Source organism: Hesperophylax consimilis, chromosome 27 (genome assembly GCF_061612785.1).
Source record: "Hesperophylax consimilis isolate HC1 chromosome 27, BYU_Hcon_1.0, whole genome shotgun sequence".
Lineage (NCBI taxonomy): Eukaryota > Metazoa > Arthropoda > Insecta > Trichoptera > Limnephilidae > Hesperophylax > Hesperophylax consimilis.
The window spans coordinates 22,312,170-22,329,984 of record NC_142862.1 but is presented as its reverse complement, the minus strand read 5'-3'; the positions used below and the strand labels follow the sequence as shown (position 1 = coordinate 22,329,984).

Genomic DNA, 17,815 nt, shown 5'->3' with positions numbered 1-17,815 from the left:
TACTCACATCTGGCAAACGGCTGCCCGGGACGGAGGGGAAGTCGTGGTGCTCGTTGTGGTAGCCAACGTTGAAGGTGATCCAGTTCAGGGGACCGTAGTAAGAGTATGTCTCAAAGCCTTTGCGGAACATGTAGTGCTCCGAGATGAAGTGGCCTACACAAGGAAATCAACACATTAATACTCTGCATGCACAGATTCAATAATACGAAAATACGATTATGTAGGCTGCAAATACTAATTATTATTATTAATTATTGAAGACAATATGAGCGATTTCTAAACGAAAATCTGAAACAGAAAAATCAGAAAAGGATACGGTCACATCTAGGACTCGAACCCAGGACCCTTGTCTTTCCGGGGCACTGCTCTACCACTGAGCTAATGGGACTCTATCTTCTTAGTTCATATTTAACTGGGTTCCATGATAACTCAACACAGTGATAATTCAACACACTTTTAAAAAGTGATATAAAGTCATTAGAAATGATGAAAAAATTATTTTTTTAACCTAACCTAATTAACACAGTGAATAAAGTTTTGTTTTCATCACTTTCCATGACTTTATAAAGATGTGATGAATTATCATTGTGATGATTTATCCAGTCACCATTTAACTGTATCATACTTCGAAAAAGAACTACCAACATTGTCTTCATTTTTTCACTGCACATTTTTTATTGGCAACTATCTTTATGTATGATCAAGATTCAATCCGAACTAAATGTAATCTAGACAGCGTCTTTTATATAAACCTATCTTATTTTTTATAGTCCTTAGTCCTAGATTTGACCGTATCCTTTTCTGATTTTTCTGTTTCAAATTTTCGTTTAGAAATCGCTAATATTGTCTTCAATAATTAAATATTACAATTTGAGGTTTTATTCAATAAAGTTATTCCAAAAAATAAATAATAATTATCTTTATTCCAGAATGTGGGGAGATAAATGCAATCCCAAACATCCCATCGAGAGACTGTGATGGGCTGGACTTGTTGAAAGAGTGCCAGACAACGAGTCAATCTACCGGGTTTCAGCTCAATCGGATGTCGGGAAGTGGGTTCAATTCCAATTCCAAGATTTGCATTCATTAATTCACAAAACCAAAATCAAAATTCAAAGCGAAAACACTCGAACAAACACTTTTGTATAATTTACGACAAAGCTATAAAAAAAAGAAATAACGAACCTGCCACAGGATGGAGTCCCATCGCCATGAGAGAGCCAAATATCATGTAGCCAATCACTCGACCTCCTGAAAAATAATTAAAAACATTAATATAAACAGTCATGCATGGTTTTACCATTAACGCCACAGGGATCTCATCTCCTCAGCATTCTTCCAGTTCCATCCTCATAATGCGTCACAGCACATATATGTATGTATTATGCTTGTCGAGGACACACTTGCGCGAATTTGCATTCGGTGAGTAGAAAACTGAGAGCCCGGGGATAAGTGGTAAGTTTTAGTAGCAATTTTGTGAAAGAAACTACAGGGTTTTCCAATAAGAGGATTATTTTGATATTCAATCATAAAAGATAGTAGCGCCGTTTTGTTGTAATTAAACGTTGTCCAGATCAATACCATCCAATTCCGGCCATAAAAAATCATTAATCATCTCTCGATAGCGCAATCCATTCACCGTAACTGTTGCTCCAGTCTCATTTTAGAAAAAGTAAGGTCCAATGACTCCGCCGGACCATAAACCGCACCAAACAGTCACACGTTGAGGAAAGAGAGGCTTTTCAACAATAACTCTTGGGTTTTCTGAGCCCCAGATGTGACAATTTTGCTTGTTGACGAAGCCACCGAGGTGGAAATGGGCCTCATCACTCAAGATGATTTGCATTTGATTCACTCGAGTAAATTTTAATACTTTCAATGCGTTGTTGAAGCGTGTATCGTTCCATTTTTATTAATGGCGTAGTTTCTACTTGTCAGATGTCAAAAAATGACAGCTTCAAAAGTAACATCTACCGAAATAGCGGGCTATTCAAAATAACACCTCTTATTGGAAAACCCTGTACTTTTTGTTGAAATTTGTGTGTTTATGTTCAAGTTGACTATCAAATTTATGAAAATTAGTAACGAGAAGTTCATAATTTATGTTCCTATAAACATGGATCTCATTTTCCAAACATGTAGATTTTTCCTATTTTCTTGAGTTTTTTTCTGTAATTTTAATAAATAGCAAAATAAATTAATAATAATTTTTATTTCAAATTTCAAAAAGCGTAACGTTTTTCAAGTCCAATTTTTAATTTTCAAAATTGGAATCACTTACCAAATAATATTAAGGCGATGCCATACGTAGTAATGCAAAATCATGTGTTTTGGGTTTGAAAATTGGTCGCTTAGAAATGTTTCAGATGCTTTAATTAAATACTGCGAGTAGAATACATCTTGGCCTTTGAAACAATCGAGTATTTTTTAGATACGTCTTTTTATAAGCCCAGAAAAAAATAATGTAAAGGCCTATGAAAACTACTTTAAAGTTCAAAATCTCCTACTTACGAACCCATTTTCGGTTATGATTTTATTTTATAATGTGGCAAATTAAGTTATTTATAAAATGATAGAAATTTTTTTAAATATTTATGCCTGAACATCCACAAAATTAAATAAAAGGCACTTCTTGGCCATGTTTTTTTCTTGCATAAATCAAAACAGGCGGATGGTGTTAAGCGGGAATTTAAACCTTATCGCCATCTACGTAAGGGTTGTTATTGATAGTGGCTCAATTTAAAATATTACACGACGTAGTGCATCGCCTTAATAATTCTTTATTTGAAATGTACACTTGTTTCATTTAAATGTTTGACAGATGCTTACATGAATTAATAGAGTAAAGATACGTTATTGAGATAATGCGTGTGGTTTCATTGAACCAGGTCCAGTGGACATACTTTAGCAGGGTGTTTATCCCATAGGAGCCGGGCAAGAATATTCAATTAATAAAAATACATTTTTGTTAAGGCCAACATGAAGACAATACCATACTGGAAAAAGCGACATTTTGATTTTTGTGTTTAAAAAACCCAATAGAAATAATATCCAAATTAAGACAAAATTAATGTACAAGGTCCACACTGCAATTACAGTGCTTCGTGACTTGCGTGGACACAATTCTTCAACACTGCAATTGCTGGGCTCAGGCTCCTAAGGATTAACTTAATTCGTTACACAAATATTCTTTGCTATCCTTTTCATAAGCAGAGCTAAATATTTTGTTTGATTAGTAAGAATATAACATGTCTTGTATTTTTATAATGTCATTGTATGTATAGATTTCGTAATTTTTAAAGGTTATTAACATTTAAAAGGAAAATTTCTTCTTTTGAAAGGCAATGATTCAGCTTCACAAATCCTCAAATTAGAATATCTCAAATATTTTTCACAAGTCTGTTTTTGTGTTTTTTTAACTTAAACTCAAATTTCTCTCAGGGCCTATTTCATCTCTGGGGATGCTGTGTGGAGGGTCTTTTTGAGGAAAGGAAGAAGTGAACATGGGTCTTGAAGAGACCCATGTTGTAGGAGGGAGGAAACACAGAGGCATGCAAATCGTTCTATAGCTGAGCTGTTGAACTCATGAACGAGTCGTAGAAGCGACCCGTTCTCATGTGACAAATGTCAACCGTGTACATATGTCGGGCACACATTTGGCGTGTTTTCCGATTATGCACCGGTGCCGAAGGGTTCAATGACGCTACTTCCTTGGAGCACCTTCAATTGTAATACTGGTAGTACCTGACGTGCTCTAAAGATTGCAATCTGCTTGTTAAGATAGGGCAATCTATCAAACGGACCACACATTTCTGAAAAGATTAAAGGGTTCCAGACCAGAGGTGGCTGCCAAATTCAACAGTGGGGCACACTTGCGATTTGTACATGTTCAGCAGTTGTGTACCATCTGCAGTATCTGCGGGCCCTGTACAGTACACCCAGCTTCTGCAGATACTGCGGGCCCTGTACAGTACACCCAGCTTCTGCAGTATCTGCGGGCCCTGTACAGTACACCCAGCTTCTGAGAAGCTAACTTGAGTCTAACTTCGATGGAACCTCCGTACCTGAGCTGGTCACTTAGTTAGTACTTAGTTTGCTGGTATTTATATAAATTAAACAGTCTGTCTCACCGCATAAATACCAGATGATGGCATCAAACACCAGCTGTATGGCGAGGTTGACAAACTCGTAGAAGGTGGGCGGCTTGGGGTACACAATGAGGGGCCGAAATGAATAGAAGAATGGCTGCAAGATAACCCAGCACAGTTTGCCGAAGGTGGTGCAGAATAACTTGGCTTCCAGCAGCGTAGGCAGATCGGTGTCTATCAATTCATCACCTTGGTACTGGAATTAAATGCAAGCAAGGTTAAATTTTTTTAAACTTGTTTTAACACACATTTTACATGGGAAAAAATTAATGTGCGGTTAAAAAAAATCAATTTTGTTTTAAGCTGCTATATCTTTGGAAATGATGCAAACATTTAGTAATCGTAATATCGAAAATTTAACCTGTAAACTTCACCAAAATTTTAACACAAAAAAATGTATCCACTATATATATTTTTTTTAACCCCTCCAGCTTTTAAGGGTCATATATGACCGGGAGTCTCATATTTTATAAAAGTATTTTTATCTTTTTCTATCATGCGAAAATAATAATTCTTTCCAGTTTGCCTTAAATATTTATACTGGATACCATTAATAAAATTCTAAAAATAGCCAAAATGAATAATTCATGTTTTGCGCCGCTAACGTAACAATCGGTTTAACTTAAAAAGTATTTTTTATTATATGAACGAGATAAAAGTAAAGGTACAGTTTTCTTACAAATTCCCCAAACAAAACAAATATCGAGTTCTCTCAATTTTTTCTACGATTGGAGTAAAAATTTTTTCAACATTTTTCACGTTTGATATTAAAATTTTATTATTTAAGAATAGTAATGTTTATTTCAATGCATACACCGGAAAGATAATTTTATCTAGTTTCTAAAACAGTATTTATATATACGGAAAATTAAAAAAATAAGATGTATAAACTGAACAAATGTCATGAAAGTACTGAAGTATAAACGTTAATTAGTATTTTATTATCTTCCCCTTTTGTTACTAATAGATAACTATGATAATATGTGACTCACTGGGATCCCTATTATGAAGAGTGCTGGGTTACCGGGAGTATATTAACTATTTCCGATCTCCCTATGTTGTGTATCTAGCTTTTTATTTGAGATTTAAATGTTATAATGCTGTACCCTAGTATAGGAAGCTTTTTTGCCCAAATGTTGTATTTGTAGTTCCTACCTCTCACAATACACCAGCTATAAAAGAATTATCTGAAATTTATTTATTTATTTAACGCCCAGAGGGCTTTTACATATAGGCGGTACAATTTTGATGACAGACAATTTTGAAAAATGAGAAAGAAATAATAATAATAAAATTACATTAAAAAATAATATATGCAAGAAACAAAATTAAAAAGAACAAGAAAATAAATTTTAAAAAAATACAGCGATTTAACTGGTTTGCAAAAATACAACTTCCATTTAGAAATAGTGTTGAAATAAGTCTTTTACGTGATCCACAAAATTCGCAAAGTTAATATTAAATATATCGACATCACCTAAGTATTGGTTTCCCATAGTGTAAAACCGTTGTATTTGGGAGTTCGCAATGTAATTGCGCTTATGTGTGTTGCAGTGGAATAGTGTATTTTGTCGTGTTGTTATTGTAGATATTCGTAAGTTTGTGAGTTGCAGAAGTTCGCAACAGTCGAATTTAGAGTTTAGAATTTTGAATAAAAAAGTTAAGTCGTTTTTTTTACGCCTGTGTTCTAATGTGTGTATTTTTAGAGTATTTAATAAGAAATGATATTGTAAGTCTTCTAGTGGGATATTTAATTAAATTATACTATATATTATACTATTGTAGGCAGCCACTATGCGCGCATTTAGTAGCCATAATATTATTTTTCTTTATGGTATCCCCAGCGTTCTACTTACCTGCTGAGCAGAGCAATAATTGTCATCTTCATTCGATCTGGTTCGGCATAGCTGCTCGCGTACGTGGCTCGCCTACATTTCTTATGATATTAATGTCGTGTTTGTAATATTGCAAATAAGTGTAATAAACGATAGATTCTGTGAAACACAATCTTCTTTATTTTAATCAACACGACACCCCTATAGCATGCGAAATGACGAGGTAAGCGTCGGCTTTCGCATCCTATACTATGTATAATACAAATCCATAAACTGAAGTTAATGATAGATTGCATGTGATTTGTAAGGAAGTACTTCTTGAACCTTCCAGCAGTACACCTAGAGTGTGATTTCAGATTTGGTTAGGACTAGTTAACATTTGGTCGGTGACTGGTAAAAAAAAGAATGCAATGTATTTTTATACAAAATATTTTTAAGCCATTCATCATGTTTTATTTTTAGGGTATTATGTCTTGTTGTGTTTTCTGACTTCCTTTTTAGCCAACGTTTTGGACAGTGTTACAATGTCCGAAACGTAGTGCAACAAGGCATAATACCCCAAAAATAAATCACAACACTACTTTTGGCCGTGAAATTCTCAAATCAACACATTTATTTGTACGTGTTGTATGAGGAACTTGAAGTTATTATAAGTTATGAGGAACTAATAAATCAGTTACTTTGATAACTAAAAGTGCGTTTTATAACAGAAATAAAATTTTAAAAACTTAATTAACTTTGCACGCGGCCGTATCAACTGTTGTTACGGAAAAAAGTCTAAACTTTGACGGCCGGTGCTGGACCACATTCAAAAGATACGGTACGTCTTTGTATGAAATTTTATGTTTTTGTTTTTATGAACATCTAAGAGTGTTGACACACGAGGATTTGTTTTCATATTGTGGAGAATAATCTGTTATGTCTATATAGTCCAATAAATCATGCTAGAATGCTATAATTTGACATTTAATTGCGTGCATAGGTATTTTAAAATATGTACCGCGTACGGGTATAGATAAAGCAAATTAACGCGATCAAAAGGTTAAGCTGGAATACCCCACACAGTACACGAGATAGGCAAAGCAGTTCTTTCCTGTGTGTAGTTAACAAATGCATAAACAACACAACAATGTATATTATTCCACAGATTTGCATGTATCGTAGTTTTCACCAAAATGTTGGCGACTCCATGCTTTGTCGTTGACCGCCGTATAGAAACGTATTGCCCACGAATATTCGAGAGCCGTCGCATGCAAACTGAAGGTCCATCGAGCTATGCAACTGTTTTCTATGCAGTATTAAAGAGAACCAGGCAACTACTCGATACGCACAGAAACTCATTGTGGGAACTGGTAGGAATACTAACGGGACACTGCCATCTCAGGAGACACAAGCAGTTGTTGGGAGTGGAAAACATCAACAGATGCAGGAAATGTGAAGAGGATGAAGAGACTCCAATTCACCTTTGGTGCCATTGTCCCGCTCTGATGGGAACAAGGCTCAGATATCTGCAAGACACATTGTAGAACCAGAAGACGTAGCCACATATCCAATGACAACCCTGGTGAACTTTATTAAAGGGACTGGGTTGTTGTTAAAGGATTGAGGTAAAATGGGAGATGGCACAATGGGCCTATGGCCTAAGTGCTCACGGGAACTCTACATCAACCGTCTCCCCTCAAAAAAAAACAAAAAGAAATGCTGTTAAACAAAAAAATTTTGTACTTCAAAGTTGATTAAAACGAAATGCATTTTCTCGAATCAGACCCTTGTGTTAATAAAACTCATAATTTTTTTTATTTACTAGAGCTTCAAGACTTCTAACACGTTTCCACTAGTTCCAGAGCTGAGGAGCGTCCTGCTCTGTCAGTTAGAAGTTGGAACAAGAGTTGGAAGAAGAAACAACGGTTGGAAGAAGGAACAAGAGTTGGAAAAAGGAACAAGAGTTGGAAAAAGGAACAAGAGTTGGAAAAAGGAACAAGAGTTGGAAAAAGGAATAAGAGTTGGAAAAAGGAACAAGATTTGGAAAAAGGAATAAGAGTTGGAAAAAGGAACAAGAGTTGGAAAAAGGAACAAGAGTTGGAAGAAGGAACAAGAGTTGGAAGAAAATTTAGAATAACTAGAATTATTTAAATATTAGCCCTCAGCTGAGCATTCATTCCATTATAGGATGTTTCATAAAATTTGTTTGATGTTGATAACACAATTTAAAATACATCTATAATTTGATAAAAATTTATAGCCCCCCATTGAAAAGTTGTATATTTTAATTGATTTATGAATGGCAAGATAAGCGGCATTTACATCATGAATCATCGTAAAAAGCAAATGATTTTATCGAAATGATAAGCTGATAACAGTCCGGCATGGGAAATACCAAATGCTCATTTTTCAACATGTTATGTACCTAAATATATTTACATACATGTTGACATATTATAATACGTGGAAAACTTTCATTTACACAAATATTGTGAACGTGTTCATTCTCACATACCCAACGTTTGAATTGGGATAAAAAATGTTAGTGCATGTTTATTTACAGTATTTGTTTTTAATTCGGAAAACTCCGTTTTATGTTTTACAATTTAATAATAAGGTTAAACGTAACGTACGTTACAATCTACGCATTCACAGATGGCGTTAATTTAATTACTTTAAGAAAATACATTTAAGTTATGCTTTAAAATATTTAGACTAACTATTTGTTTGCGCCCGTAAAACCATTATAATAATAGTAAATGTTTTATTATCTTTTTATTGTAACAAATAGATTAAAGACTTCAATAATTTAGGCACATTTATCATGTTGTACAAAACCCTTGTTAGATGCCAACTAGAGTATAACTATACATTATGGTCTCCCTTTTACAATATTCATTCCGATAACATTGAAAAGATTCAACATAAGTTCCTGAAGTATATAAACTATAAATTGCATATTCCTGTAGAAAACATTGATTATAACTACTTACTAGATAAATTGTCCCTATTAAAACTTTCAGAAAGAAGAATAAACACAGATTTAATAGTATTACATAAAATACTTCATTACAAAATTGACTGTCCTGAGTTACTCCAATTAATCAGCATCCACATACCCAAAAGATCTTGCCGAAATTTACTACCCTTTTATTTTTACAACACCGGGACACTGTCTTATCAAAATTCCCCGATTCCAAGACTTCACAGTCTCGGAAATAAATACTCCTATCTGGGAGATATATTTCATCTTAAAAATAATCAATATAAATATTGTTTATTTCAATTCTTTTATATATCGAGACACAAATAGACATCTATAATTTCCGCAATATATATATTTTTATTTTGAATATCTATTTTTGTGAGACTTCTTATCATTTTTACTAATGTATCTTATTTTATTATATGCTTTTGTTGTAACATTTAATATTTTTTTGTTGTATTATGTTTCCTTTATTGTTTTAATTTTGTAGAATTTATAATAACTGTGATACTCTACTATTAAACTTTGTAGTGTGTAAAAGCCCATTAGGGCGTGTAATAATAAATAAATAAATAAATAATGATATCCTCACTGGGATCTCCGGTGCTGAGGATTGCATTTACATATGATTAAAATTTACTAGTATGGATAATATGAAGTAATCATAAATATATTGAACAGTGTTTTTTCTAAAATGATTATAAATATATTACATGGTGTTTTTTTGTTCAGTTGAGTAATTTTGGTTTCAGTCTGTATTTGGTGTCAGTATATTATCTATTTCTGATCTCCCTGTGTTTTGTATCCAGTTTTTTTATTTGAGATTTAAGTGTTATTATATTGATGTGAGTTTGAAATGAGAGTGGAATTTTTTTGTAGAGTTTTAGTACCATAGTACAGGAAGCTTTTTTTTCCCAAATGTTGTATGTTGTAGGATATGTTTTTGACCTTGAGATCTAGTGCTTCTAATATATGTGTTAGTTGTTATTTCTTGTGTTTTGTATTTATGAACGTAAAGGAGTATTGTTTTAGAATAGAGTTGTTTAATTGACGTGATGTTAAATTTGCTGAATATTTCGTAGTAACTGGTAGGTGGTGAAAATAAGAAGTAAAGAAATATAGACATACCCGGTGATGTTCCAGATGGTATTTCTTGAAGCTGATTGAGATAGGTATGCCGATGGGGAGGTTGGCAAAGAAGCCAAACAGCCGATTGTGCAGCGGCCGCGAGTGCCCGAAAGCCAGATTGTGGGAGATCTCATGGATAGCTAAAAAACAACACACTCTAAATGAATTATTCAAATAGACACAAACAATAAATAAACATTATTTTTAAGCAATAATTATTATTTAATTATTGAAGACAATATTAGTGATTCCTAAACGAAAATCCGAAACCGAAAAATCAGAAAAAGATACGGTCACATCTAGGACAACTCTACCAACTGTTAGCTACCAACATTAGCTCAGTTGAGCGGTGCCCCGGCAAGACAAGGGTCCTGGGTTCGAGTCCTAGATGTGACCGTATCTTTTTATGATTTTTCTGTTTCAGATTTTCGTTTAGGAATCACTAATATTGTCTTCAATAATTAAATATTACAATTTGAGGTTTTACTCACTAAGTTATTCCAAGAAAATAAACAATAATTATTAGCCTGAAACACCTATAAAAATCTGAAAATGGTGCACGGTGAAAATTTTGCAGAGGCACACCAAAGTTAAGTTGAAAATAGCTGTGTTGTACCAGAAATTCCAGACAGAAAAGTTACCTATGCATGCGTCATCTCAAAATCTCCACTATTCATTTTGGCCTATAGTTATGAAAGGAAAAAGAAACATCCCAGAATATTTTTAAGCTGCATAGGCGCCATTCCATATAGGCATTACGCCCTGTCCAATTTACCTTTTTCGCATTAAAACATCAAATAATTAATGAACCCTGCAATGCTTTGCTATTGCTAATGTCTATCTCAGGCATCTCCGACTACTTCCACCATTCACACAATGTTACTGTTAAAAAACTACATTACATCGGCTTTAATTCGACTTCGTATTTCGTTCCGGGGCAGTGATATTGCGTTAAGTATTCCTCTAAACACTCCTGGCACTAATAAGAAAAAACTTTGAAATTTTCAGCGACATTGGTGGACTACTTTTCGAGTTTTGCAAGTACAAACATAAGCAGGCTGAATTTTTATATATTCCGAAGATATTGAACTCTATACAATCCAATAAATTACTGCACTGACGTCAGAAGAGGTAGACTTGCCCTATCATGAAATCTCGGTATCATTTCGACGAGCCAGAGACAAACTACGTGACCATATTTTTAGCACCGTGAGAATGCTTTGATTAATCTACGACATCAATTGTACGTTGAACGCCAAAAAGCACACGTTAAAATAACCAGACTCTGTGCAGAAATGTAAAGCTAGCCAAAGTAAGGAAACGGTTTACAGCACAGTCCATTGTGGGACTTTTCTACGCAGGATCTGAATGCTTGACCTTGAACGAATCTCCTGGCGTAGCGATGATGCTAAAAACGAGTGCGGCGGGTAAAAGATAACACATTCTAAAGATAACAAAGTGTCTAGTCTAACAAAATATTAAATTTTGGAGCAGGCGTGAACTTTTGTTTGCCCAATTTGGGTTATATAGTTAAGTTTTTTACGCATCCAACAATTTGCGCGCCATTGTAAAAATAACTAGTAATTCGTTAAGATTTTATTTCCACGCACTAAATGGTGATATTACAATGCGAGGTGCCTGTATACTGTCAGTTTCCTCTATTAACAAATCACTGACAGGGACACACCACTCCTCCTGCTCTGTTCCCCTCGCCCTTATGGGCAGCTCTGTCTAATCCTTACTCTGTGATTAATGCTAGTGATAATCTGAAATTTTTTTTTAGAATACATAAAGTTTAATTTATTTAATATTTTAATGCGAAAATGGTAAATTCGGGAGGGTGTAACGCCTAAATTGAATGCACGTTCCTGACATAATTGGCACACGTTAAAGCGAACATCTTCTCTATTATAATAAAATAAAATCGCTATCCGCGTCTGTCTGTTTGTGCGATTAATTCTTCTAAACTACGCAACAGATTTTGATAGGGTTTTCACTGTAATTTAGATAATTTATTCCGGAAGGTTTATATATACAACACATGCGTATTATATTAATAGAAAGTAGAGAAAAGTCAGCTTGTTAAATAGTATAACACAAAGTCGCTATCCATGTTGATCTGTTTGTGCGATTAGTTCTTCTAAACAACGCAACGGATTTTGATAGGGTTTTCACTAACATTTAGAGAATTTCTTCCGGAAGGTTTACGTATATATAATACATGCGTATTATATTTATAGAAAGTAGAGAAAAGTCAAGCAACCCCGGGTACACGTCAGCTAGTTAATAAAGTGAATTGAAGCCATTATTTTCCACTTGCAGGGGAAAGTTAGAAGTGTTTGTATTTGCTTTTTAGTATCGTCACGGGAGATTAAAAAGTGTTGTGTTTGTTGTTAGATAAACAGTAATGGGTAATGCAGAATGATAGTAGAATAATAATGTCTCAAGTGGCCATCGCAGATAAAGCTCAAGCATTGTGATATTTATTATTATCTGGCCATTGACGTCTATCAGTGACGGAGAACAAACTATATAAAATTTTAACAAAAAGTTTATTTTTTATACCTTTTCCTATCATAGATTGGCTATGATCCAGGCAATTTTTACCTTGAACACTAGAGATGAATAAGTTCTGAGGAGTGCCCACAGACATATGAATATATAGACTAGAAATTAAAGATAAGGGGTAAAATCAACTGTTGAAGAACGAAGGGGGTAAAGCTGACTGCGATTCGTCAATAAATCAATCTGACAGTATATAGGCATCTCACATTATAATATCACCATTTAGTTCTTAAAAGTAAAATCTGCTTTTGAATGAATAGACATTTTTACATGGGAGCGCAAATTACTCGCCACGTTATGAACAAATTTGCGAAGTCCAAATTCGGCAAAATAAATTTCTTCTATTTTCAGAGTCGAATATTTCGTTTACGTATTTAGTTAAGACACTTTTATAAATGTTCATAATTTACTTCCCAGCAACCAACCAGCTTTGTGTTTCGCGTCCAGACGTATCTCGATGTGATAGTATATGTTTCTACAACTGATCCATATTATACGATGTGAATATGCTTAAAATAAAGTAAAATAATGCTTATATATGGAATGTAATACGACAATTGGGTTTATTCTCTTTTTCACATCTATTTTTACAAGTTTTCATACCACAAGCCACCATTTTGCCGTGTTATTTCGTAAAATGAACCGATGATGCCTCGACCATAGTTCGCACAAGAATGATGACGTCACATTCTCAAGATTCACGGGAAGCCATACGCGAGCCCAGCCGGCTCCAATGGAACCGGTATGGGGAGTGGGGAATAATACGCTTTTAATCACTTAGGGCAGGTCTACTAATATTCATATGTCTATGGGAGTGCCTCCTTTTAAAAGAACTCGAGTTCTAGGAGTGGGTCCAGATTTTGAGTTCTTGGGTACAAACTGTATGACGCATGGTTCCGGCCTCGAAATCGGTCCAGGACTCGACCAGGACCAACGTGTCACCACTCACCGAGAACTCGCGTGAGTGATGCAAATGCGTGGGGATACATAAAAAAAAAACTGTGTTTATCGAAAATGTTACAAACTTATGCATTTTAAAGTATTGCAACCAAAATTGAATTGAATACAGAACTTGTACATATGCATTGCTTTTATATAGCATGTTTTAAACTTGTTATTCAACTTCAGAAAAGAAAATTCTAGTGCAAATGTATTTACAAATGTGTAGATCGTATATACTTGTCCTTTTTTTGCTAATATCAATAAATGTTAAGAAGAAAAAAGGCTATACATTACAAATATATACCAATACACACAATCCTGATGGCTTCCGTGGCCAAGGAGTAAGGCTCTCGACTAGCAAGTCAGAGGTGGCGGGTTCAAATCCCGGCGTGCGCAAAGTAAATTTTATTTGATTAATTTGTGTTATTTCAAAAATAACTGATTTAAAATCATATACAGTATATTTGCGGCATGTCCGAGAGTGGAAGATACTCTCAGTATCGCCCTGGTGTAAGAACACCATTCAGAATTGAAATGTTGCTTGAATGGCTTTGACCGTGTTTGGTGACAAGACCTGAATAGCCAGGTGCAATAGCACCTTCCTCCTCTCCTCCACATTACCTTAGGTCTCACAACATGCCCCAATTGGGGATGCCATAGTCTCACAGGTTCAAGACGGTTGCGAGCAGTTGGGACTCTTGTGTGGTTTTATATATATATTTATTGAATAATCTTACATGTTGTTCACTGCAACTTTAATTGTGCTACATAAGGCTTGTGCAATATGCAACTAACAACTTATATGCACTTAACCACTTACGAATCTTACCTGGTCAAGTGCTTATTTATCAATTTACCGAACTCAACTTATCAATTATTGCGAGGGACTTAAGAGTCAAGTGTGCAGAACTAAGTAACACGGCCACCACTGAAACAGATAAAATGCAGTTGCCCCGTACGATCGAGGATCTATTGAGAGTATATTGATATGAGATATTATCAGTCGAGTACTTGGAACGATCACAATAATAATAACAGATGATTGATTACATGTCAAAGCACACATACTTAAATAAATTACAGTATACTAATTGACGAAAAAAGGTATACCGTATTTTACTGTAATCGGCTGCAATTTGAAAGGCGTTAAAAATAATGAAAACTTTCGACGAAAACACTAATTTCAACTGCAGAACATTTAAAAATTCAGTGTGTGAATTTAGTAAACAACCAATAAATAAACTTGTTTGTTAAGGATAAAGGTGACGCTCGTTATAATCTAGGTGTACATCAGAGGCAGCTCTAGAGGTCCAGAAGTGGGAGGTCAATAAAAAGAAATTAATATGAAATTTAAATACATATTGCTAATGCGTTGTGAATATTATGAAAATGCCAATATATAATTAATTTGCCGGTAGCCGCCTATTCTAAAGCCGGTAGTATAAGAATGTTTAATTTAAGATTATTTATCTAATTATTTACACATATAAATAATTCATGTTTTTCTTTTCTTTAACCCCTCCGACTTTTCGCGAACTTGAAGCTAAGATGTCTTTACCGAAATGTCAATTTCACGAAAACGTTGTGTTATTACCGCCTCACAATCAAAGCTCTATAAATGAAACATTACTGAACGGAGCCGAATAGTAAAAACTGTTTTAGAAAGGTTACAAAATAGGCTTTCAAATTGTTGTATCATAAATAAATATTAACATTTGTAAATATTTAAATTTAGAATGGAAACATGAAAAAATTGTAAAAATGACTCACCTGTAATGTTTTATGTAAAAACGATACTAAAATCACGGATAATGTAAAAAAAAAACACTTATTTCATCGTACAAATGTACAATAAACAATTCTGTCACTTCACTTTTTGACCATTTCATACAAAATATATTTTTAAAAAAATAATTAAACTTGCGAGGCGGGTCGGCACGTCAAACGGCTTTCTTGGCGTCGTTTTACGATTTGGCGGGTAAAATTTGCTTCCACTGAGTAGGTCTTTTTACGGGTTTCTATGGATAACTTTGAATAGAGATGTGAAGCTTCATTCAATACGAATATTCTACTTTTTGTTTTAGGGATGTCACTAGAAGAATAACGGAGTTATGACGATTTTTGTGGAAACACACACGTTGACGTGTAAACACGCTTATTGTACTTGACTGCTATCGTTATTTTATCGTGTATATCTGCTTACGTTGCTGACCGGTTAAAACACTCTGTTCCTATTAAAATGTTTTTAAATCAGTAACTCAAATATCAGTCCAATGTTTATCAGTTGAGTTAAAAAGTAAACAATGAAAAAGTACCTATATGTTCATTTTATAGCAGACAAAAACACATCACAAAATTTTTATATTTAAAATATCATTTATAATATCTTTATTTTTTTCTCCTGTAACAGAAACTAATTGATACTTCACTTGAAAATGTTTGTCATGATTCTTTCAATATGATATCCACCAAAGATATTAGAAGAACGAGATATGCTATGTTGGCTGCCGGACCGTAGCCGGAGTACTACCTAATTAGGGTACTTTGAACGGTATCGGGACGTGTACGTACAGAAATCTGTTCTATGTATTAGTGCGGATACCTTAGCGTAAGCGAAGGTTTGCAGTAGTATTGGTGAACAAAACCGGCGACACTCGGCAAAACAATTCCACACAGTATGAACTCCTCATAGCACATCTCGTTCTTCTAATATCTTTGATATCCACAGAATTTGACATTTTAAATGGATCCATGCCAATTACGTCAACAATAATAAACGTAATTTCGCAAACTAATATTCAAGATGGCTATTGTTTATTACACAAAAAACTGACATTTTTTGTCATCTCCCTCCAATACATTGATAATCTTAGGTGGCAGATTCTCTGTCTCACCGCGGTCATGACCGAAACCCTCTTCAAAATAAATTTTGTATCATACTAAGCATACGTCAGACATGATAGTGTTTACCTCCTTTATCTGTATGGTAAAGAGAAAGAAAGGATATGAGTTGGGGGACAAAATTTAAAGTGACCCACGGTTGGTACATATATGCAATAGCTTTTCATTTGAACACTAGATGGCACTGGAACCTGCTATTACCATACGAATCCGAACAAATATTTTAACCTGTTAACCGGGGAGTTCAGTTTTGAATTACGCAGCATATAACGGGCGCGAACTCCTTCACTAGGACGTATCAATACGTCACGCCCGGTGGACGTTAATTTTATTTTTATTTATGCATCAAAAAAAGTGAAAACATCGAATTAAAAAAATAGAATATTTACAAACAATTATAAAGATTACAAAAAATATAAAAAGGTTATAATTACAGAACAATAAATAAAAGCACACTGATAAAAGAGAAACATTGAGTTTAAAAAATTAAAAAATGTAAAATTAAAAACTCAATTTCCGTGTGATATGTTTGGAAATATACGTCCCGCTCGTTCCAGGGCGCAACATATATTTCAAGGACGTATTTATACGTCCTACCCGTACCCGATACTGTTTAAGTTTGACGTATTTATACGTCCCGCCCGGTTAACAGGTTAAATGAATTAATAATTGGGTAGTTTGGTAAATCCATTTAAAAAAAATTGAATATTGCAGCATATTTTCGGGAGGTCACTGACCAAATGACCTCCATAAAAGAGCCGCCACTGGTATTCATAGATAGCGTTAATTAATTTGATTAAAATATTGCTTTACAATATTAAGACAAATTATCAAGAAATACCCGACTTCTGCTACCATTCGCATCATATATTCTCCTTACAGTCCTTTCTTCACTCATTCGCTCTACATGCCCAAACCATCTGAGCGTCCCTTTCTTAATCTTGATCACTACGCTTACATCAGCCTAGCACTCTTTGCAGATCTGTGTAATTGCAAATCACGGAGGCCGTAAAATTGAACAAAAAATAATATGGTATCTTCCTGTCTTGTGTTATTTGAGTGATAGATAATAATGATTGATATTTCAAAGCTCATATAAGATAAACAAAGCCCAGACAGAAAAAAATTTGCAAATATCACGGCTTGAGCCACTAGACATGGCTAAAGCCATTTCAAGCAATGTTTTAATTACTCTGTATGGTGGTCTTTCACAAGAGATTATCTGGAATGTGACTCAAATACAGGGTGTATCGGCACGTACCCGACAAACTTAAACCAGCTATTCCTTAGCACATTTGGAGTAAAAAATGTTATGGGCACTTTACTGT

General features: G+C 34.4%; 1 protein-coding gene across 1 annotated transcript in view; it reads right to left on the bottom strand.

Moving 5' to 3' along the window:
* The window catches only part of ifc (delta4-sphingolipid-FADS-like protein ifc), a 51,209-nt gene that overhangs the window by 4,572 nt on the left and 28,822 nt on the right, over window positions 1-17,815 (bottom strand). Inside the window, exons 3-6 of the mRNA XM_089648448.1 lie at window positions 10,080-10,219; window positions 4,131-4,344; window positions 1,186-1,251; window positions 8-153 (exon numbers count right to left, since the gene is read on the bottom strand). Coding sequence (XP_089504574.1) covers window positions 8-153; window positions 1,186-1,251; window positions 4,131-4,344; window positions 10,080-10,219 — 566 coding nt within the window. The remainder of the gene's footprint in view (window positions 1-7; window positions 154-1,185; window positions 1,252-4,130; window positions 4,345-10,079; window positions 10,220-17,815) is intronic.